At 40.2% G+C, this 25,005-nt stretch overlaps 1 protein-coding gene across 1 annotated transcript in view; it reads left to right on the forward strand.

Annotated features, from left to right (window-relative positions):
* The window catches only part of FCHSD1 (FCH and double SH3 domains 1), a 129,159-nt gene that overhangs the window by 79,609 nt on the left and 24,545 nt on the right, over nucleotides 1-25,005 (forward strand). The window contains exons 9-13 of the mRNA XM_089653676.1: nucleotides 5,524-5,646; nucleotides 11,724-11,819; nucleotides 13,710-13,829; nucleotides 20,576-20,680; nucleotides 24,076-24,237. Coding sequence (XP_089509802.1) covers nucleotides 5,524-5,646; nucleotides 11,724-11,819; nucleotides 13,710-13,829; nucleotides 20,576-20,680; nucleotides 24,076-24,237 — 606 coding nt within the window. The remainder of the gene's footprint in view (nucleotides 1-5,523; nucleotides 5,647-11,723; nucleotides 11,820-13,709; nucleotides 13,830-20,575; nucleotides 20,681-24,075; nucleotides 24,238-25,005) is intronic.

A 25,005-nucleotide genomic window follows, 5' to 3' on the forward strand; every position in this document is an offset into this window, starting at 1 on the left:
CATAGTGTAAGATGGTTTTCCATAGAGAGCTGTATCAGCATCAACAAAGAAGCATAATCCTTTGTAAGGGGATCATATTCCCTCATCAAGATAAGATGGGGATCTCGTATTGCACAGTATAAGCCCATGCAAATGGAAAAAACCGCATGAAGAAAATGTAAGTCAAGGGGCAAGCAGATTCTTAATAGATACCCAGGTGCCATACATTATGCTTGTGGGCCATGAATGTTCTGATGACATTGACTCAATAGGAAAAAAACCTATTGGAGTATCACAATTATACTTGTGCGGTGTTTTTTTTTTTTTTCTTTCTTTCTTTTAACTCTCAAAGTATTCCAATGAGCGTGTGCTAGAGTTATTTTTGAAGGTAGTCTTGTATGTAGTAGTTTTGACATTACATCCAGGTTATTTTTAGGTTGCACACCACCTCTTTGCACATTTAGCTGTGCCAGGTAAATAATTCAGTAGATATTTGCTGTTTTTTTTTTTTGCCCTTCCTTTATCACCACTATGTGCCTAGACTTTACTTTTTAAACTTGTACTAGAAGTGACAAATCGGTTGGTTTGGGCAATAATTTTTTTTCCCTCCTATACACAATAAATGACTATACTATGCGCAAATTCTGTCTAGGAGCAATATTGGTGAAACTGATTTAAAAGATTAGTCATGTGTTCCATGCAGTACTCTTTAACTGGTAAGATCTGTTTGATATTGGAAATGACTGGAGACATGTCAGTGACAAGGCCATTGTAATCAATGAGATGTAGATTTTGGTTCACTCATTCCACAGAAGAATACTTTGATTACACAAAACCATTTAATGCCCATCTTTTTGACCTGTGTAGGAATGTCCATACAGTCTGTAATGGATGTAGTCACAAACTTCTAAAAATTGATTTAAAGAAAATCAATAATACCAATCCATATACCAAAAATGGAAAGACGCCAGTGTCAGACTTTTGTTTTCAAAAGAACAATTTGTATTCAATGTTTGCTGGTCATTTTCTGATGGGGGTTGGTTTACAGAAATCCAGTAAGTGGATGCTATTTTTGTGTTTAAAGGGAATTTGCAGTGTATGGATTTTGTGTCTGTCTTTTTATTTTTTTTTTCCTCCTACATCCCAAATGGGTATGCAACAGAATAAAGTATTGCCTGCCTTTTTACGCTTTCCCGCGCTGCTTAAATTTCATGTCACACAAGGAATTGGTCACTGGCAGCAATCTGCCAAATTAGGAGGTGGCACTGGCTAACAAGATGCTGACACTTTTGCCAGTAGGTGAACAATTCTTGTGGAAGGTAAGAAGTGTTTAGTGATCCTGTTGCTAGGAATATTCCTATAGTTGAATGATTGCTAGTAGACATGATGCCTGGTCAAATATTTCTTAATATTCCTGCAATCTTATGAAAAGCCTGACACTCCCTTGTTTTGGCAACAGTGGATGCGTGGAACTCTGCACTAAGCGGTGGAGATCTCCCCAATGAAGTTGCCGCTAGTTGCCTGAAACTGAAATCTGTTTTGTGTGGAATTAAAGAACAGGCCTTTTGTTTTCCCTCTTCAACCTGTAAACGCACCCCTGTTGGCCTACGTGTCCATGCATAGATTGGCGTTTACAGGTGTATTAGAGGAGGACCATATATAGGATGAAGAACCAGCACGTTAAAAGTTGCTTTTGAGCAGGAAACAAAATGCACCTAAAACACTAGACGCGTCTAGCATATGAGCGTTCATACATTCCAATGGCCAGAATAAATTTATTTTGGCTAGTGGAATCCAATACCTCCCAAACATTTGACGTACCTAAACGCATGTGGCGTGTATGGCTTTAGGTGCCTTTTTTTAAAGGCTGTGGAGTTCAGAGGAGAAAAGCAAATGCCCATGCATAACTTGAGATGAATTCTCCAAAGTGCCTGCAGCCAGAGGTCAGGGAGGCAGGGATTTAGGCCTCATAACACATTTGCTTTGTGGTAACATAGGTGGTCCTGCATGTAATTGTACAGCAAAATGTTCTTGTTTGTGTGTTGCATTTCCATTAATTTTGAATTGCACAACAATGCACTAAAACAACGCAGATGTGTTGCAGTGCATCAGTGTGCTTCCGTATGATGTAGTGTAGCATTCCCAAAAAGATCAGATGTTTTCTGTGTTGGCAGTCTACACAATAATGGGCATTAATGTGCAGTGAAACATGCTATAAACGTACAAAAGGTGCGAAACTGGTCCAAAAATTAATTTACGGTTATGGATCTAGAAATACAAAGTGTACATGGATTGGCCACAGGTTCAGTTTAAAGGGGCCCTGGTTGTGCCTTCACATCCAAATGATCTCTCGTTTGCCCAAGAACATATGTCTTATTAGTCTGATCAGGTGATGATCTGTAAAGGAGCTACTCACACTGCCAACTTCTTGGGTGATGACAACTGTATCTTAGAAACTCTTGTCCAGTTGCTATTGTTTTTTCCCCCAGCCAAAAGTGGACAATAAAGGTATTTGCAGCACATTTCCCCCCTTCCTTGTTCTGTGAGCTAAACAAAGACCTTCACTTGCGGCTACCACTGGAATCCAGGACCTCTCCACAGACACTTCCTAGCACCCTTGGTCTGTGGCCACCATATATGAGCATTTCCACTATAGGAATGGTACAAAAAAAGTTAACATGTACTTGCACTATCACTTTCTAATGATATAAACTTTTATCAGTTGACATAAAGGAATGTTTTTTGTTTTTAATCTGATGCTTTTCCTCTTTCTATCTGTTAGAAAGTTTGCAGATCCTATCATCTCTGCTTGAACCATGCCTTATCTTGCTGTTATAAATTATCTAGAACTCATGATGCAATTTTTTTTTCTTGGCAAGAAGCTTTGTTTGTTCAAGTGGTTGTTTAAGTAATCACTGCTGTGAATTAGTGCTTGATGGTGCTTTCAGTCTCTGTGTGAAATAAAAGTAAAGCAACTAGCGCCACACAGTGTTCAAACTTTTTATTTATTTATTTTTTTTTTCTTGCTGTAACAGTCATTTCATTTGCAGAAATAACAGCCTGTTATCTGTTATCCCTGGGCTTGCCACTTACAATTCCTTTAAACTGAATCCTATATGATATATAATGTAGAATTAAAAAAAATCTAAACTTGATTGTGCTGATTGAGTTCATACCCACTGTACTGGAAAGTCCTGAGTGCTGCTTTACTGTCATTCAGCTCAAGTGAGCTAGCTAATGGAAATTGCTGAAATTGGTAATTTTGCAAAGACAGGCATGATTATCACTAAATGTTCATGTTGGTAATACTGGGGGTTGATGTGATGACCTCCTTTAAAGAAACAGCAACTTGGTAGAGAATGCCTAAGCGGTTAAACAGTTTGGTTGGGTTTTTTGGTTGTTTTAGAAAATGCCTTTTCATCTCTCCTTGAAGACTTTCTATTTCTAAAATCTTCATTATGATGAGGTTAGCTCTTCCAATTGCTACACTTGGGGTAGTTTCTTACTATTGTGTTTTTGGGGGAGGAAATGGAGAGAAATCTGTCCATCAGGACCCAGAGAGCAAAAATTTAAAATCATGGGTTAACAACGTAAACCATTTTGTGGCATGGTAAACCAATGGTGTGTGTTATTACACATAACTTAATTTCTGAACCTATTTATTTTGGTTTCTTTGTATGGATTGCATGGTTGTTACCGACAGGGTGAAAATGTCATGTCAATAGCACCTTTAGAAATATATTTACTGAGAAAAATTGGTGCATGTTAAATACGTATTTTAATATTTGTGTGTGTGTATATATACAGTGCATCCAGAAAGTATTCACAACGTTTAACTTTTGCCACATTTTGTTTTGTTACAGCCTTATTCCAAAATGGATTAAATTCATTTTTTCCCCTCAACATTCTACAAACAATACCTCATAATGACAACATGAAAGAAGTTAGTTTTGAAATCTTTGCAATTTATTAAATAGAAAATGAAAAAACCACAAATACATAAGCATTCACAGCCTTTGCTCAATACTTTGAAGCACCTTTAGCACCAATTACAGCCTCAAGTAGTTTTGAGTATGATGCTACAAGCTTGGCACGCCTATTTTTGGGCAATTTCTCCCATTCTTTGCAGTACCTCTCAAGCTCCATCAGGTTGGATGGGGAGCATCGGTGCAAAGCCATGTTCAGATCTCTCCAGAGATGTTCAAATCTGGGCTCTGGCTGGGCCACTCCAGGACATTCAAAGTTGGCCCATAGCCATTCCTTTGGTATGTGGGCTGTGTGCTTAGGGTCGTTGTCCTGTTGAAAGATGAACTGTCGTCCCAGTCTAAGGTCCAGAGTGCTCTGGAACAGGCTTTCATCAAGTATGTCTCTGTACATTGCTGTATGTATTTTTCTTTCGATCCTGAAGTCTCCCAGTTCCTGCCACTAAAAAACATCCCCGCGGCATGATGCTGCCACCACCATGCTTCACAGTAGGGATGGTATTGGCCAGGTGGTGAGCGGTGCCTAGTTTCCTCCTGACATGACACTTGGCATTCAGGCCAAAGAGTTCAGTCTTTGTTTCATCAGACCAGAGAGTTTTGTTTCTCATAGTCTGAGTCTCTCAGGTGCCTTTTGGCAAACTCCAGGTGGGCTGCCATTTGCCTTTTACTAAGGAGTGACTTCTGTCTGGCTACTCTACCATACAGGCCTGATTGGTGAAGTGCTGCAGAGATGGTTGTTCTTCTGGAAGGTTTTCCTCTCTCCAGAGTTCTTTCAGAGCAACCATCGGGTGCTTGGTTACCTTCCTGGCTAAGGCCCTTCTCCCTCGATCGCTCATTTTGGCGGGCGGCCTGTTCTAGGAAGATTCCTGGTGGTTCCAAACTTCCATTTTACAGATGGAGACCACTGTGCTCATTGAGACCTTCAATGCTGCAGAAATGTTTCTGTATCCTTCCCCCAGATTTGTGCCTTGAAACAATCCTGTCTCAGGACTACAGACAATTCCTTGGACTTCATGGCTTGGTTTGTGCTCTGACATGCACTGTTAACTGTGGGACCTTTTTTTATATAGACGGATTTCTGCCTTTCCTAATTATGTCCAATCAACTGAATTTCCCACAGGTGGACTCCAGTCAAGTTGTGGAAACATCTCAAGGATGATCAGTGGGAACAGGATGCACCAGAGCTCAATTTTGAGTGTCATGGCAAAGGCTGTGAATATTTATGTACATGTTTTTTTTATTTTTAATAAATTGCAAAGATTTTAAAACAAACTTCTTTCACATTGCCATTATGCAATATTGTTTGTAGAAAGTTGAGGGGAAAAAAAATGAATTTAATCCATTTTGGAATAAGGCTGTAACATAAGTGGCAAAAGTTAAGCGCTGTGAATACTTTCTGTATGCACTGTATGTATATACATATGTAATTTTCTTTTTATTGGGAACATGCCATGCGTTTAAAAAAAAAGCTACAACTTTGATTTCCAACCAGTATCCTTCTGATTGTATTAATGCATACAATTTTTCTTCATACCACAATTTTTTTTTTTTTTTTTGTTAGTGTTTAGATGGGGATCTTTATGAGAGACTTCGGGATTACCTTTCACTAATCAACAAGACTGAACTTAACATCTGTAAGTCAACACAGGAACGTTTTGCAGACAACCTGGAGGCTTCACTTCAAGTAAGATTTCCTAGTTACATTTTAATTAAAGAATCTTCTATAATGGCTATAACACTGTTCAACAGGTAAAAAGTTTTGGGCATAAAATTGGCTAATCTTACATAATTTTGGGGTGCTGAAAACGAAAATGACCCTAAAAAATGTTGATTGGCTCTAGTTTCCATGATATTTTCACCCATCTAATGACGTAAGCCATTCAAAATTATGATGCAACTTCAGCTGCATATTGCGCAATTGATACTGGTGACCAATAGAAAATTGCATGTATACTGAGATGATGCAATATTAGCCTTTAATTGCATCACTTCACTGCATAAAAGCTGCAGTATCTGTAGCTGATTGTAGTTCGACAGCGTCTTTACATTTCGTTTTATGCTTATATAGGCTACTCAGTAATGCCTCAAACTTGTGTGAATAAAGCAGATAATTTCTGCTATATCTGCGGTGAAATAACTTTTATCTCACAAAAAAGGAGGATAACAGGAATGATTAAGAAAGCCTACAACTTGTATTTTGGCTGCAAGATAGGAGACCAGGACAAGAGCTGGGCACCACATATATGCTGCAATTCTTGTGGGACGGCACTGGAGCAATGGTTGAATGGAAAAAAGGCATCTATGCCTTTCGCTGTGCCAATGATTTGGAGAGAGCCAACAGATCATGTTAGTAATTGTCACTTTTGTATGGTGCCTCCAATTGTAAAAGGGCTAAATAAGAAGAAAAAGTTATCTGTGCACTATCCAAATATTCCATCGGCAATACATCCAGTTCCTCATGGAGAGGGGCTACCAATTCCTAAAGCACCAGAATCCTCGTGGTTGAGTCAAATGAGGAAGAACCTGAAGCGTGTAGTCACGTGCAGTTGTAAGAGATAGCCCTTTCCTCGAATACAAGAGAAAAGCCAAGAGAAGCAAAACCGACACAAACTGAAGACAAAACTAGTGAGAATCCTAAGTATTAAAATGATTCAACTTAGCTTATGGCTATAATTTTTCTTGGTAATCCTATGCAATATATTATGCCATTTAGGCTTTGTTATGTAGTCAATATCACTTGCTTTATATTTGTGGAAAGACATCTTTCTATATAATTATTGTGCATTATGTAGTCATTACGCCTATAGTAGAAAACTTTCCGTTTACAGAAAAACTAGAGCCAATTGACAAATTTAATTGTTATATTTGAACTCAGAATGTGAAATTCATTAAGAAATGGATCCTTTTGTTTCCAAAACTGGCAAAAAATAAAAATTTGTTGAACAGTGTAATCTGTCAGTTGAAGCCACTCCATAAAATGGAACTTCATGCACCTCTGCAGTAGAATGCTTGGTTATAGGCCAACACCAGATCTAACACTGCTTTCAGCTTTTCAGAAACTGTCAACCTCCATTGCTGCATTGGGGCTTAAGCCATGGCACAACACTTCTTTTTTTTTTTTTTTTTTTTTTTTTTTTTTTTTTTTTTTTTCCTTGCAGCTTTCTTTCTTAAGGGCAATGTGTCTTGTGTAGCTTTATGTACAATGTAAAAAGCATATGTAAGGACAAAATTTAAGTGTACACCAAAGCCAAAAAAAAATGTTATCGTGCAGCTTACTAGTCCCTAACCACTTCCTGTCCGGGCACTTTTACCCCCTTCCTGTCCAGGGCAATTTTCAGCTTTCAGCGCTATCACACTTTGAATGACAATTGTGCGGTCATGCAACACTGTACCCATATGAATTTTTTACCATTTGTTTGAGACAGATAAAACTTTATTTTGGTGGTATTTATTCACCGCTGGGATTTTTATTTTTTTTGCTATGTAAATGAAAGTCCAAAAATTTTGAAACGTGTTTTTCTTATAAAATTTAGCAAATAAATATTTCATCATAAATCCTGGCCAAAATTTATTCCATTATCTTTTTAGTAAAAAAAAGCCAAATTAGTTTATAACCAAAAATTATAATTTTTAAACTTTTTTTTTTTAAATTTTATTTTTTTATATTTTTTTACATACGGTCACCCTAGCAGTACAGTGTCACCATGGTGACACTGTACTACTTGTGAGGGGTGAGGAAGATTTTTTTTTTTTTTTTTTTTTTTTTTTTTACACTGATTGCTTTTACATCCTATATGGGTGTAAAAGCAATCATTTCTCTTTCTCTGTCTGCATTCTTGCAGCCATTGAGAAGTACTGAGTGAGCTGTGATTGGTCACAGCTTGTACCATGTGACCTCTGTGATTATTCAGATTTCACACGTAGTAAGCAATGTCACAAGTAACATCTTGTTTACTACTTTGCATGTGATCCCTGATTGGCCAATCAGCGATCACATGATCGGGATCTTGTACAGAGGTCCCGTCCGATGATCAGTGTTTCACTGTGTCCAGGGAGCGTGCACAAGCAGGGTGTGGGGAGGCCGTTTATAAACGGCCACCCGACCCTGCAGTGCCACCGTCCGGCCGTTTATATACAACGGCCGGACGGGAGGTGGTTAAAGTGGCTGCATGTTTTTGTTTTTTTTACTTAAAGTGGAACTTCACTCTCTCAATCAACATTGACTATTTTTAATACTTTTTGCTGCTAGCATTAGTAAATGGATATGAACATATTTAAACAATTTTTTTATAAATAATTTTGTTACTTCCTGGCTTTTTTGACTAGACACATGATGTAATATATCCCAGGGGTCTTCTGGAGGGGAGGAGGGGTTTTTTCACCTAAGCACACCTTCCTGCTTGTATCCCTGAACTAAGGGCAGATGGATTCCAGGAAGTCGATGCTGCACGAATCATCTGCCCTTTCTCAAGATGGAACAACGAGAAATGTTTTTCAAAGCATGGGGACATGGATAAATGGGAGAATTTGCATTTATTATTAAAAAATGAATTAAATGGTGCTCAGATGCAATGTAGTTCCACTTTAAGTACATTCTGTACTTTTACGGGCAGATCAACAGTATTTTGCTTTTGCAATCTTGCATCCTTGTAACTGCATGTGCAGTGAACTGAAATCCCAAACAGTGCTTTCTACCTTCTCAGCTATTGTCTGAACTACAACCCCCCCTAGTCACTCCTTGCAGTAGTATACATGCAGGTAAAATAGACCCTGCTGAAATGTTTAGTTACAGGTAGGATGTAGCATCAGCTGCTGCATTCTGCATCTTGAACCATCTGTATTATGAGTGAAGTGAAAAAAGCTACAGGAAAACTGGAAACCCGCCATAAATGTTCTCAAATTGCCTATTAGATTTGAAATATTAAAGAAAGCTGCAAAGGGTCAGTTCTATGTATTACCCCTAGCCAGGAAGGCGAGTGTAAGGTGTCCTAATCTAGTAGTTTAGAGTGGAAGTAAAGGCTTACTAGAAGTGGTGTTAACCTTCCCTTGCTCCTGCTCCTACATATGCTGTATAGTTTTCATAAAAGCCATGTAAATATCTTTTTTCTTTTATCCACTCTGGTGCTGTCACATAACAGATGCTCCTGCTCCCCTATGTCAGAGTGCAGAGGCTGCAGGGGAAAGGAGAGTGCCACAAAAGGGGTCAATGGGAGTAGGTAGATGACGTGACTTTGGGAATTCAGAGCTGAGAGCTCCATGGCCTTCTTCCTTTTTTTTTTTTTTTTAATAAAGGCTCTGCAGCATTGGGAGGAGGGAAGGAATGTTTTTAACAACCCATATAATTAGCCTTACTTCCACTTTAATTTAAGCCTCCTCTGATTTGGCTTTGGTATCAGCTACTAATTACAACATTCCACTATCTACAAGAAGTATTTTTGTGGTTCTCGTACAGATATAGATTTCATTTGAACCCCCCCCCCCCCCCCACACCACCACCACCAGTGACATCTGAGGGGCTGGGGGGCACTGCATAGTCCCAGTAATGCAGAGTTAACATGGCTGAACAGTGCCCTTATCTACCACATCACCTTATTCGTTTCCATGGTGCAAGTGGGCTGACCAGGACCCCTCAAGGAATATGTTATGGTACTGGTGGGCAGCTTGCCGCATTATGGAAATGAAGGGCATTGATCCAGGTTGAATGTTAACCAGAAGACTGACGTACTACTTCTGTCCAGACCTGCTCTGCCTCACTTCCTGTGCCGTGATGCCACAACCATGGTGGAGATTTGAAGGTAGGACTATTGTGATGGGGGGCAGAGGACTCTATAGTAATGGGGACTCTGATGTGACTGAGTGGACCTAATGTGAAGAAGCTCTTATGTGATGAGGGGACTATGGTGTTTAGGGGGTTAAGGAATGATTCTGAAAGTGAACGGTGAGACCCTGGTGTGGAGGGAGGACTGACTATGTGAAGGAGGGACTTGCCAATGTGGCACCCAGGAGAGGGTGATCTCATGATCCAGTGTAGGTGTCTGTTTCCTTTAGGCCAAGAAAAATGGTTTGGGATTAAAGTGCCTTGTGAGTTTGCATATTAAAGGGTGCCACAACTGGAAAAGCTGAAACACTGGCCTACTAAATGTGGTCTTCATTGCATCCATGTAGAGAGGGGAGTTGGTGCCCTCTGTTCACTCCTGCACTACCCAGAAGTTATATCTCCTAGATTGTAAGCTCGAAAGAGCAGGGCCCTCAATCTCTTCATGTTTTGCATTGTATTGGTATTGCTCTGTCACATGTTCTGTCCCCCTCTGTAATGTACAGCGCTGAGCAAACTATTGGCGCTTTATAAATACTGTATAATAATAATGTCAGATGTCCCATCTTCCCATACGATTCTATGTGAGTTTAATGTATGCTGTACATGTTTACCTGTGAAAGCCCCGAGACTGCTGCCAAGCCCTGCTGTTTTGGATGTGATGTCAACAGCTCTAACAGACTGAGCTACAATTTTCTCTATAGTATTCCCTTTTGCCCATGGCAGCTACATTTTTAAAGGTTATGTAGAAAGGGGAGTAGTAGCTTAGCCAGCAGACAGTAATTAGACGCTCCCTGAAGAGGAGAGGGCTAGGATGTGCAAGAAAGGAGGGGGCTGTGCTAGGAAGTTGACTCTTCTGAAGAAATCCATTTGGCTAGTAAGTTCAAAGACGCATTGAAAGTGAACTTAACATTGTTTAAGTATATACTTGCAGCCTTGGTATTTTCAATAAACCATTTTTTAAGTTGGTGATGGGGCCTTTTTAAGTGTGACCAGCAGCTGAAAGAGGTTAAGTTAAGGCTTAGGGTGAAAGTCTAAAACCTTGATTAAACCTGGACAAATATTTCATGCATTGTACACTTGAATCTGCTGCTTTCAGTGCCTCCACCTGGTATATTTGTGTGGCTTGGAGGCAGTTATTTTACACTTAAGTGGTTGTAAACCTCAGACATTAAATATGAACAAAGCATATCTCTCTATAGCACTTGTTTCAATCAAGAGCACCAAGTGTCTCTTTTGTGTTCTGCTTCGTTCCTTTGTTATCGGTATGAATCACTTCTGACAAGTTTTCCTGACACCAAGAAAGATGGTGACACAGGAGTAACCTCCAGCAGATTGACAGTTTCAGCACTGTTTCTGTGAGGTGTGTGAAGGAAGGTTGGGGCCCCGATCCCTTCTGTTACCTTCCCTCCAATCAGCTCTTGGGACTATCTTCACTAAGCTTTTTGTTTTTTGTTTTTTTTTTTCCCCCTCTGAACTCTGACAAGCTTTATAAATTCTGCACTTTGAACAGATGTAGATGATAGATGTAGACTGTTAATAAACGGATAACACAAATCCTCCTACGTAAGATTTTTTTTTTTTTTTGTGTATCACCTGAGGCCAGTCACTTCACTGAATGTAGGTAAGGGTTTACAACCACTCTAGTATCGATATCTAAAGTCTTCTGTGAACCAGCCACATTGTGATTTCAGATGGAATGCTTAAAAGGCTCTGACTCTTAACTGGCTAAGCTTTGCTGTAACTGCCCCAGAGTTGGCATGTTGCCTGGAAACTACAAAAAGCTGTTTTCATAGTCTTTCAGAGATGAGTAATTGGCAGTAGATTGCTTATAACCCTTTAAAATAAATGCAAACTTTTTGGTAAAAAAAAAAAAAAAAATGGATTTTACTGGCAAAGCAGGTTACTGTTTAATCTATGCATTTAATTTTCTCCTTCATATGTAGGTTTCTCGGCAACAAAATTTACAGCTTTTTCTGAAGGATACCAATTTGTTCTCCCTGTTACCTATTCAGCAGTTTCACCCTGCTGGGACAGATAAGGTATGTGGCATAGGACTATGGAAAGGATCACAGTAATAAAGGTGTACTGTACATACTAACTTCCACAGTTAATCCCAGTGCTCACTTATCTTTCCCTATATGAGGAAAAATGTAATATTGGATTATTTCCATAGAATGCTAAAATACAGCAGTCTGTTACCACTGGCTCAAATATTTTTAATCAAAGTCAATATCCTCGCCTTCCTGCCTTCCTTCAGGGCAGCATTGTTGTCTACAAGATACGGGTTGTCTTTAAATTGGGATATTTAAAACAGAGCTCCAGTTTATAAAAAAAAAAAAAACTGTGGCTGCTGACTTTTGAAAAATGCTCACCTGTCCCTTGATCTAGCGTTGTCCTCACCACAGCCTGTTTCACCGGCTGTCCTCTCTCTGACACCGGCATCTTAGTGTGGTCACCCGTCTGTGACAGCTTGCAGTGTCACAGCTGGGTGCACACTGCGCATGCGTGAGTAGTGCTGCGCCTTGTGAATGGTCCATTAGTGTTCGGGGAGATGTCACGTATCCCAGAAGACTTTCAGAAGGGAAGACCACTTTGGCTTCCAATCGCCTAGGCAATCACAGTGGAAGCGGGCACCTGTCAAAATTAGGTACCCGCTCCCTAAAGGTGCCAATCCTTAACAGCAAGTGGGGGACGAGGCCTTAGAGCTGAACTTCCCCTTTTGGGTGGAATTCCACTGTATAAGGTTTTATTGATCCCTAATACTTCAGGGTATATTTAGAAAGCGGTGAATGTGATCTTCACCAAACTTTCACAGGTGGTCAGTAATCACCTGCAATGTGTAGCCTATGCACCAGGAAAATTTTACCTGCTGTAGATATTTGGTGACTGGCGCATTCACTCTTTTTACAAATATGCCCCTTTGGGCTAATTTTTTCTCAGTTTTAAATCCCAATTCCTGTAATTTTCATAGTGTGGAAGAGTTAGAACGGTCTTCCTTTTTATTGCTGTACCTTGATTTAGGACATTAACCTTTATTCAGTAGCAATGTAACCCAGGGACAGGAAGAGGGGAAATCTCCGTAGTGTGGGGGAAGAAAGCAAGCACCTGCATGAAATGTGTGGTTGTTGGAGTAAAGGATGATGGGAGTGGTGACAAGAGTATAAATCCTTTATATTTAACAGCTCTTTATTATAATGTGTGTGTTTTCACTGTTTCTTCTCTCCGGAAGCTCCATAATCGTTAGTCCATTAAATGCATCTTACTATGCATGACATCTGTTTATGGGGGGCCTTTTTAGTTACTCTGGGCCTTTACTACAATTAGGGCCTGTGTCAATGGGCTTTCGTTTGCTTCAAGCAGCTTTTGCAATCCTCTACAAGTCTATGGAAATACAAGACTTGCTTGAAGCCTGTTGCATGCAAATCAGGAGGTAAACTGCAGGTCCTCATTACCCCCGTAGACAGAGATCAGACATGCAGACACACCTCTGACCTTACCCCAGCCAGTGCCGGAAATTTTGGTGGTAATGATAAAACAAAAAGGCACCTGAGCTGGTTTACAAACTTGTGAGATTGCTTTTCCTCTGACAAGCCTCAACCAGCATCATCTCTAGGTGACCCACAGACATTAGATTTTCTTAACCAGAATCTGTTCGGTATCCTAGAGCCTATCATCTGTATATAGAGATGCACTAATACCAATGTAAACAAGATTTAAAAGGCTTGTTGGAGCATAAAGTTTATGCATGTGCAGCACTGCCATCTCTCACCGTAAACCTGGTATATAATATTTATACTGGGCTGACATTTATTACATATCTTTGTCATGAGATTTTTCAGATGGAACCTTTGCCTCATATCAGTGATGTTCTTTTGAAGGGTTTGCTGTTGCGATTTAATTGCTTTCTCTGTTCTATGTATATTTGACAGGTGTCAAAGCTAGAAACACTCATTAAAGGTCCAGAGGCAGAGAATGTGTTGGATAAAGAGGCACGAAGATGGACAAGTCGAGCAGCAAGAGATTATAAATTGAAAACCCATGGTGAAAGGGTTAGTCTGCAGGCATGATTAAATTCATGCCAGTTAATTTTTAAGAAATGCTTTTCTCAATTAAAATATAAGCCAGTCTTTTTAATATTTATTACCTACACTATATTGCCAAAAGTATTGGGACACCCCTCCAAATCATTGAATGTAGGTGTTCCAATCACATCCATGGCCACAGATATATAAAATCAAGCACCTAGGCATGAAGACTGCTTCTACAAACATTTATGAAAGAATGGGTCGCCCTCAGGAGTTCAGTGAATTCAAGCGTGGTACCGTGATAGGTTGCCACCTGTGCAATAAGTCCATCCGTGAAATTTCCTTGCTACTAAATATTCCACGGTCAACTGTTAGTGGTATTATAACAAAGTGGAAGCAACTGGGAACAGCAGCAACTTGGCCACGAAGTGGGAGGCCATGTATAATGACAGAGCGTGGTCAGCACATGCTGAAGCACAGTGTGCAGAAGTTGCCAACTGTCAGCAGAGTCAATAGCTAAAGACCTCCAAACTTCTTGTGGCCTTCAGATTAGCACAACAGTGCGTAGAGCGCTTCATTGAATGTATTTCCATGGCTGAGAAGCTGCATCCAAGCCTTACATCACTAAGTGCAATGTGTCGGATGTAGTGGTGTAAAGCACACCGCCACTGGACTCTAGAGCAGTGGAGGCATGTTCTCTGGAGTGACCAATCACACTTCTCTGTCCGGCAATCTGATGGACTTGTCTGGATTTGTCGGTTGCCAGGAGAACAGTACTTTCTTGACTACATTGTGCCAAGTGTAAAGTTTGGTGGAGGGAGGATTATGGTGTGGGGCTGTTTTTCAGGGGTTGGGCTTAGCTCCTTAGTTCCAGTGAAGGGAACTCTTAAGGCGTTAGCATACCAAGACATTTTTGGACAATTTCATGTTCCCGACTTTGTGGGAACAGTTTGAAGATGGCCCCTTCCTGTTCCAACAAGTATGCGCACCAGTGCACAAAGCAAAGTCCATAAAGACATGGATGAGTGAGTTTGGGGTGGAGGAACTTGACTGTTCTGCACAGAGTCCTGACCTCAACCCAATTTTAGAACACCTTTGGGATGAATTGGAGCGGAGACTGTGAGCCAGGCCTTCTCATCCGACATCAGTGCCTGACCTCACAAATGCGCTTCTGGTAGAATGGTCAAACATTCCCATAGACATACTCCTAAACCTTGTGGACAGTGGGTGGGCTAACTCCATATTGAACTCTGCGAACTAAGATTGGGATGCTATTAAAGTTCATGTGTGTGTAAAAGTAGGCCTCCCAATACTTTTGACAATATACTGTATTTTGTTTGGTTGCACTTGCATGTATTTTTAGGGTACATGTTGTGCCAACTAATTTCAGATTATAGTTTGCTTTTGGTATCAACCTACCCTGTATTGAAGCTTTTTTACATTTAACCACTAGCCTTAAGGGCACTTATACCCCCTTCCTGCCCAGGCCAATTTCCAGGTTTCAGCGCTGTTGAACTTTGAATGACAATTGCGCGGTCATGAAACACTGTACCCATATGAAATTTTTATCTTTTCTTTTATGACAGAGCTTTATTTTGGTGGTATTTGATCACCTCTGGGTTTTTTTATTTTTTCTTAAACCAAAAACCACTGAAAATTTTGAGAAAAAAAGTTTTTTTGTTTTTTCTTAGATTTTATTATAAAATGTTGTAAATAACTGATTTTTCTCCTTCACTAATGTGCGCTAATGAGGCTGCACTGATGGGCACTGATGAGGAGGCACTGGTAGGTGGCACTGATGGGCATTGACAGGCATCACTGATGGGCACTGAAAGGCAGCACTCATAGGTGGCACTGATAGGCAGCTCTGACTGGCACTGTTAGGTGGCACTGGGCAGCACTGATGCACACTGATGGGCGGCACTGATGGCACTGAAATGTGGTACTGATGGACACTGACAGGTGGCACAACTGGGGCTACACAGATCATCAAGGCACACTGATCATCAGTGCTCTGATCTGTGTACATGTCCCCTCCGAGGAATGCCGATTACCGGCTCCCCTCTCCAGCTCTCAGCGTGACAGCTCGTGAGGAGAGAAATGCCGATAACCGGCATTTCCCTGTTTACATGTGATCAGCTGTGATTGGACACAGCTGATCACACGACCGAGCCGACATCTTCGGCTCTTTCTGTTGATTGGTGATCCGCTGTGTTTGAGGGACACAACGCACTGCCGATCGCCGCGCTCCCAGAGCCACGCATGCTCGTTTAGAATGGGAGGACGTCATATGACGTCCTCCCAGAACAAGAGAACCATCTTGCGTCCATTTTACTATATGGTTGGCGGGAGGCGGTTAATTACTTTCCTGCTGCTGCAAGGGAGGTTGTTTTTCTCATTCACTCAGCAGAAATAACACATGGTTCCTGGACCCTGCCTAGTTCTGCTGCACCAAAAATTGCATTAAATGAGTCCCAGGTACTGCTTGATCAGAGATCTATTAAACATGTAAGGTGCACTAACAATCCGACATCAGAGGAACCATACTGTATTTCGCATGCTGGGTGCTTATTCATCAGATCATTGAGTATGCACCCAGTGTGTGAAACGTGTTAGATGGCAATTTTTGCAGCTTTCTAAATTTGCACACTGTCCTTTATGTGGAAAACTGGACAATGGGATGCAAACATCCAAAAAAAGCAAATCACAATTGTATGTAGAAGAACACTTTATTAGGTATATAAACCATTTAGACAACAAAGTACAAAATACAAACTCTAAACTATAAAATCTAAAAACCTTACATTCTCCATACTACTCTGCTTACACATAAATAATGCAGGTTGTAAATATCTGTATTCTAGTGTTCTAAATCTATCATCCATACCAAATTAAATTGGGCCAAGAGTCAAGACCTTGTGGCCATAGTTGAATAGTTACATTGTTACGTAGTTTGTCTGGCTGAAAAAAGACAAGTCCATCCAGTTCAACCCAAAAAAAAAAGTTCTAATCCTATACCCACCACTGATCAAGAGGATGGCAAAAAAAAAGCCCCAGCAAAGCATGATCCAATTTGCTCCTGCAACATTTCTAGCTGATTCCTTCCCCGAGAGGCAATCGGATATCCCCTGGATCAACGTTGCTTCTAAATGTTAGTATCCAATTATATTGTGTGTATCTAGGACAGAATCCAGGGTTTTTTTTTTTTTGCAATCCACTGAGCTGGCCAGAACCAAGTCTAGTCCACATTTTCGCAGCTCTTACTGTGAAGAGACCTTTCCATATTTCTACCATAGAAGTGCAATGGTATAATATTAAATATGAATATAACCCAACATCGAAAACAAATCAAAATCCTAGTTTGGACCACTGTGTACTTGTAATTTTTTTTTTTTAAATTAAATATAATTATACCATCCACAAATATTGACACTTTAATGGTCAATTTAATGTGGATGATATATTTTGACCTCTCAATGACCAAATTTATTATGTTTGTTTTTAAGTATATCATTTTTTTGTTTTTTACTGGCTTAGGGTTTGTATATTCTCTGTCCTATAAATAGCTTTCCATGCCTTAAAATGATTTTCCTACCAAAAATTGTTGTCCTTTTTTGCTTTAGACTTTATTTTCTTTTTTTTCTTTATAAATACTAGATGCATTAGAATCCTGTGTCTAATTATGCCAGTGCTCCTCTCTCCTTGTGCTGGTTTGTTTAACACATCTCACTTATATCTTCTTATATACCTGGATTACACCACCTCTCAATGACCAGCAGCTATTCTACTGCATCTACACTGTTCTATTTTAAATCACTATGGAATTGTGTTAACATGTTGTATAATAGCTATTGGTCTTATAAATGAAGTAACGTAACCTAGGTACATAAATGCATATATTAATGCAAATTGTTTAGCTCAGATACCACATATCGCTGTGACCAACATGTGGCAGCAAGAAAACGTCCCATAGAGTACTGCCATACCTATATGATATGGTAAAGGCAAGAAGAGTAGTGGTGATGTACGAAGGTACTGCAATTGCATTTCAAGATGCTGGTTATGCATATGCACCTATAGGTGCCCTCCTTCAACCAATATATTCAAAGTGCCAGTCTATTATTTTCCTAACATAGGTGCGGGCACCTGTTTGTTGCTAATAGTACCAGAACTGATAAACACTAGGTTGGCTTTAACTGCATGTTTATTTTTGTTGGTGTATTTTTTTGTTTTGTTTTTTTTTTTGTCTTTTTTTTGTCAATCACATTTCTCAGGGCAGGCTTTCTGATAATGAATTTATGGTTACTGCTTTTTGTAATCTGCCTAGAGTTTATCTATGACTGGGTTTACATGTATGCCAAATACATTAATTTTTAAATTTAATCATTTCATTCCGTGGGGGCACTGTTTGTGTATGCATTCATATATTTTACTAATGTGACTCCTTTCTCTTTTTTTTTTTTTTTTGTACTGGAGAATGTTCCAGCAAGACGGCTTGTTAATTTGCTATGTCATCTGTTTACCATATTGAATATCTTTCTAGCTCCTAACCTTCCCTTTCCTTTTTTTTGTCTTTCAGTACAGGTATTGATTTCATGTGGCTTGTCTTAACCGCCCATTAATGTGTCGGAGGCTTTTTGACCTTGTGTAGAGAGGCACTAGAGATCATATATCCAAGGGCACAGGAAGGCAGCTTTGGGTAGTTAGAGCAAATGCTAAAATTGTTTAAACACGTTATTTCCAACATGTATTTAATCTAAGGGTTTTAGAGAAATAAAAGTGAAAAAAGATTTTTAATCTGTCGACTTTTTTAGCATAAATTTCAGGCCTCGTGACATTGCTATTGAGCATAAAATTGAGCAGATCTCTCATGGGAAGATTTAGTGGACAATTACCTAATGAGGTCAGACTTTGCCCAAATGCTCCAGCTATATATTTTGGGTGGATATATCATTTTATTATAGAGCACCATTTTTGTGCTGTCAAAAATGAGTAAGTATTGAACTGACTGCCTAAAACAATCCTCTTGGCCTTCATCCTCAAATATGTATATCCAGTAATTCTTGGATACCGATGAACATGACTTACCTGAGCTGGCCAATTAAGGCACACTAAAAAAACAAGAAAAAATGCTAAAGTTGTAAAGGCTCAAGGTTTTTACCTTTATGTATTCTATGCATGATGGTAAAAAGCCTTCTATGTGCAGTGCCCCCAGCCCGCTCAATACTTAACTGAGTCCCATAGCGATCCAGCGATGTGCATGACAGTCGGCTATCCTGTCTCTGCCTCCTCATTGGCTGAGACAGCAAACATGAGCCATTGGGTCTCACTGCTGTCAATCACAGCCAGTGAGCCAATAAGGGGAGAGGTGTTGGGTTAAGCCACAGCTCTGAATGGACACACGGAGCAGCGGCTCAATAACACGCCTGCTTGGGTGCCCCCATAGCAAACTGCTTGCTATGGGGGCACCACCGACAGGAGGTGTGCTGGCAGGGGACCAGAGGAGAATCTGGGTTGCTCTGTGCAAAACCACTACACAGAGAAGGCAGGTATACACAGGTTTGTTTTACAGAGGAAAAAAATGAACCTTTAGTATCGCTTTAAGCTGAAAAAAGCTAAACATTGGTAATAACGTTCTTGGGAGCATTGGCGTTTTTACAGTACATGTAGTGGGGGGAAAAAAGTTGTTTTGGAGCATTTTTAGCTTTTTTTTTTTTTTTTTTTTCCTGCTCCAAAAAATGCTAATAGCCTAAAGTAGTGTGCATGTATACATAGCATTTTTTTTCTGCTCCTAGAAGCTGAATAGTGTTCTCCTAATACCTGCTTCTAGGAGCTTAAAAAAAAAAAAAACGTGTGCATGGAGCCTAAGGGTCTGTTCAGGAGATATTTTGTATGGTGGTTGGGTTCTCCAGCCTATGCAAACCTGACTGATCTCTGCAAGGGATGAGAATTGGGCAACTACAATGAGTTTCTGGCTAATCACAATTGCTCCCCCTGAGATAAGGCCTTCACAAGAGCTTTCTGCAATGGAGCTAAAGTGTAGTTTTTGAATAGTGCAGGGGGGTTAATATCTGTCAGGTTTTTATTGTGGTTTGTATCTCAGCTGGGGACGTTCACTCCCCTTTTGTACTGATGGCCATGGTCACTGATGGCCATCCAGCATTCTGAGTTGTTGCCAGAACAGAATGTGGTAACATCTTCCAATAGGAAATCCCTTCTGACTGTCGTCTGAAGAGATATCCCTTGCCTTTTGAGATCACTGTTTGCTTCCTGCTGTGCCTCGGTAACAGGAATTTGAGAGATATTTCACTAAAGGTTAGGATCCTGTTGTGTTTGTTTTTTTTTTTTTTTGTCCATTTCCTGCTCTTTGCAAAAAGGAAGGGCGTTATTGGCTTTTCATTTACTTTAAATACACACTTGACCTGCCAGCTTGAATGCGTATGCCACAATGGCTGCAGACATACTGTATCCTGCAGAGGTTGAAGCATCTGGTTCCGAGGTCTGTTACTGTTACAAAAGGCCTGATGGTAATCTGGTGAGCTAAATATTGGATTGAACAAAAACACTTCTCAGGCAGTACTAGTACAAGTGCTGGTCTTCCAATATAATAGGTTAAAACACATACCTGAATATCTGTGGATCCTGCCAGGATATCCATTGGTGTAAGGTGGTGCTTAGCCCATATGGGCATTTTACTTAGATTACTGCGTGATGAAAAAATGGCAAATTGCGTTACACCATACTTTTTTTTTTTTCCCCCTCTCCTCTAGGTTCTACAAAGACTGGAAGCTAGGAGGAAAATTGCTGCCGAAGATGAGCTGCCTAGCATGGATCTGAAAATAGAGGAAGTAAAGGAGAGCGTGCGGAAAGCTGAGGTATTTATATACATTTCTATGGTGCAGGGTCATCAGCAGTATAGAATTTGCAGGCATTCATTTCAGTACTAAAGCATGTTTTTTAATTGTAAAATACTAAACCTTCTTTTGTTCCCATACTTAATTTGCACACGCGGCTGCATATGAAAGAGAAATTCAGGGGAAAAAGTCCCTTAGTAGTATGTGTACGTATGTGTACGTGTGTGTGTGTGTGTGTGTATATGTGTATATGTATGTATATATATATATATATATATATATATATCTGTATTTTTTTTCTCCATAAGACACACTTTTTTCCCCCAAAAAAGGGAGGAAAATGTTAGTGCGTCTTATGGAGCGAATATAAAGCGTCCGGTCCTGTATTTTGGCCGCCACCATGTCAGAATATCGGGCCGGCCACTCAGCTCTTCTCTCCTGCAGGGCCTTACCTGTTCCTCGCTCCAGCGCTGTACAGTCTTCCCATGCTGGCTTCTGTGACAGCCGGGTTCCCACTGCGCATGCGCTTTGTGAATGGTCCGGCGTCTTCTGGGACACAAATATGTCCACAGTCTGTCAAATTCAGGTACCCGCTCCCCCTCCCTCCCCAAAGGTCCGCAGTCTCTGGTCATCCCCTGCACGGTCTGCAGTCTCTGGTCATCCCCTGCACGGTCTGCAGTCTCTGGTCATCCCCTGCACGGTCTGCAGTCTCTGGTCATCCCCTGCGCGGTCTGCAGTCTCTGGTCATCCCCTGCGCGGTCTGCAGTCTCTGGTCATCCCCTGCGCGGTCTGCAGTCTCTGGTCATCCCCTGCGCGGTCTGCAGTCTCTGGTCATCCCCTGCGCGGTCTGCAGTCTCTGGTCATCCCCTGCGCGGTCTGCAGTCTCTGGTCATCCCCTGCACGGTCTGCACTTCGTATTGTGAAAAAAATTCATACAAAATTTGTAAACCGAGGCATTATTTTCAGTGGATTTTCATTTGTAAACCGAAAATTACTTTAACCAAGGCGTTCTTAAACCAAGGTATTACTATGTACTGTCTGTCTTGTCTCATGTCTTGTCCCCCTGCCTTTGTGTACAGCGCTGAGCAAACCCTTTGGCGCTATATAAATACTGTATAATAATGTGTGTATGTATGAGTTATAGATAGATAGATACATATATATAAAGATAGATATATATATATATATATATATACACAGTTGTATTTAAAATAGAAATCCAACAGTCATGACATGCTGCTGCTGATTCTGTGTAATTGAATCACTAATTGAAAGGGGCATGTTCAAAATAATAGCAGTGTGGAGTTCTATTAGTGAGGTCATTCATTCTATGAAAAACAGGTGGCAATTATTGCCCTTATTTAAGGAAGGAAAGCAGCAAATGTTGTACATGCTGGTTACAGTGCATTTCTCTCTGAAATTCTGAGGAAAATGGGTCGTTCCAGACATTGTTCAGAAGAACAGCGTACCTTGATTAAAAAGTTGATTGGAGAGGGGAAAACATATAAAGAAGTGCAGAAAATGATAGGCTGCTCAGCTAAAATGATAGCAAATGCTTTAAAATGGCAACCAAAACCTGAAAGATGTGGAAGAAAGCGAAAAACTACCATTAGAAAGGATAGAAGAATAGCCAAAATGGCAAGGACTCGGCCAACAATCAGCTCCAGGAAGATCAAAGAAGGGCTAAAGTTACCTGTGAGTACTGTTACAATTAGAAGACGCCTATGTGAAGCCAAGCTATCTGCAAGAAGCCCCCGCAAAGTCCCACTGTTGAAAAAAGACGTGCTGAAGAGGTTACAATTTGCCAAAGAGCACATTGACTGGCCTAAAGAGAAATGGCGCAACATTTTGTGGACTGATGAAAGTAAGATTGTTCTTTTTGGGTCTAGTGGCCGGAGACTTTGTCAGATGACCCCCAAACACTGAATTCAAGCCACAGCACACTGTGAAGACAGTGAAGCATGGTTGTGCAAGCATCATGATATGGGGATGTTTCTCATACTACGGTGTTGGGCCTATTTATCGCATACCAGGGATCATGGATCAGTTTGAATACATCAGAATACTTGAAGAGGTCATGCTGCCTTATGCTGAAGAGGAAATGCCCTTGAAATGGGTGTTCCAACAAGACATCGACCCCAAACACACCTGTAAACGTGCAGCATCTTGGTTCCAGACCAACAAGATTGACGTTATGGAGTGGCCAGCCCAATCCCTGGATCTTAATCCAATAGAAAACTTGTGGGGTGACATCAAAAATGCAGTTTCTGAGGCAAAACCAAGAAATAGAGAAGAACCACTTTGTGATTAAAAAGCAATAGATGAGAAAACCTTAGCTTCATTTTCAAAGGCGTCGACAGTTACATAGTTAGTCTGGCTGAAATAAGATAAAAGTTTATCCAGTTCAACCATTAAAAAAAAAAAAAGTTATAATCCTATACCCACAGTTGATCCAGAGGAAGGCAGAAAAAACTCCGCAAAGCATGATCCAATTTGCTCCTGCTGGGGAATAAAATTCCTTCCTGATCCCCCGAGAGGCAATTAGATATTCCCTGGATCAACTTTACCTATAAATGTTAGTATCCAGTTATATTCTGTGTATCTAAGAATCCAGGCATTTTTTGAAAATAGTTGTCTTTCAAAATTCAGACTGTTGGCAACAGGGCGATTGCACGACTGCTGTACCTGATAATGTATCTAAACTCAAAAATACAATTGTTGTAGTGCATTTTTCAAGTCTTTTATTCTATTTCAGCCAGTCATAATGCCAGTAACATGTCCTTTGCAGAGTTGACAATGCTCACACTGTACGGTTTCTGAAGTTGTAGCATTGTCACTCTAGGCTGCTCTATAGGGTGACACTGCTACTCCTCTACTGTAGGGTGACACTGCTCCTCTACTGTAGGGTGACATTGTTCTACTCCTCTATGAACACCTTATCTCCATTACAAAGGGGGAGGTGTTTCTTAGTTCAGATTACTAAGGCTGATTAAGCTGTCTGCTAATGCACAAGAAGTGATAAGAACACTGGATTCTTAAGAAGATCAATAATAGTATTTTGATGTACTTGCTGCAAAACATTGTGCAGTCACTATATTGAAGGACTGGAAATCTGCAGTATTTTACAACTTTACCTTTTGAATTTACGGGCTTCAGTTTCACAGAAAGTTATAGGACAGAACAAATTGTAGAATGAGTTCTGCCTGATTGGATCCAAGGTCTCCCTTGTCTCTGTGGTCAAAGTAGGCTCTCATAGCAAACTTTTAAAAAGCAGGCATAGAATTGTGCATGTATGTAAGGAAAAAAATTATGTGTATATATGTACACTTTTGCCAAAACTGAATTTTTGTATGTTGTCATTAGCACAGTAACTGTGTCAATATATATTTGTGTCCTGGATTCTCTTTATACATTAGGTCAGTAAAGTAAAAGCAGATGCCCGGGTGGAGTTGTTGCGCCAGGTCGGAGTGGATGTGGACACATGGCTATCTGGTGCTATGACACAGGCTAATGAAGAGCTTGAGCAAGAGCGACGTCTGAGCGAAGCCCGGATGTCAAATGGAGAGATGTCACCCACTGTAAGTTCTGTATATTGCACTGTAGGCATTGTCATCCTAAACTATGCTAACTTGCCTAAAAACTACGAATACCGTTCTCAAATATGTATCTAAATGGGAATCTAAGACCTATGACATAAGGTGGCCATATGAATGCCACACTTTGCAATAAGTCCAGTCACTTCTTTCAGCACTTGATAATCTTGCAGATGTTTGGGTTCCATTGCCAATGGGAACTAGCACAGGGCATTATTTTTTTTCACTTATCTTTTTCTGGAACTTGAATTACCCCAACAAAATGATCATTTGCCATTTATCACATCCCCTCTACAGGCTTATAAAGATGTCAGTATTGCTGTGCATCTTTTTGATTTAATCAATCATTTTAGGCTAAAGGGTGTAAATGGAATTCATCAAGGAGTCATTGACAGTCAGCAATGTTCAGAAAAATGTCTCCACCAACAGCCACAACTTTATCTTCGATATGCTGCCCTGTTCATTTTTTACATTCTGAATGAACTAGAGAAAACAATTATATTGTCACATTAAATTTATCTCCTGTTTTCTTGCAGCAAATGCTCAATTGCCACTAATACTTATAGGAAAGCACAGAATATTACCCTGTAAAAAATTTTTTTTTTTTTAGTATTTTTGCAATGCCACAAGCTGCCACTAGGTGTCTCATTTGTTTGTTATATTTCTTTATCGACTTCTGAGTTCATATGGGATATTTCCTCAAAGGTTTCATGGTTGTCTTGGCATCTGGCAATGTAAACATTTAGGTCTGAT

This window comes from Staurois parvus, unplaced genomic scaffold (genome assembly GCF_062004578.1).
Source record: "Staurois parvus isolate SC_StPar_1 unplaced genomic scaffold, SC_StPar_1.0 ptg000006l, whole genome shotgun sequence".
NCBI lineage: Eukaryota > Metazoa > Chordata > Amphibia > Anura > Ranidae > Staurois > Staurois parvus.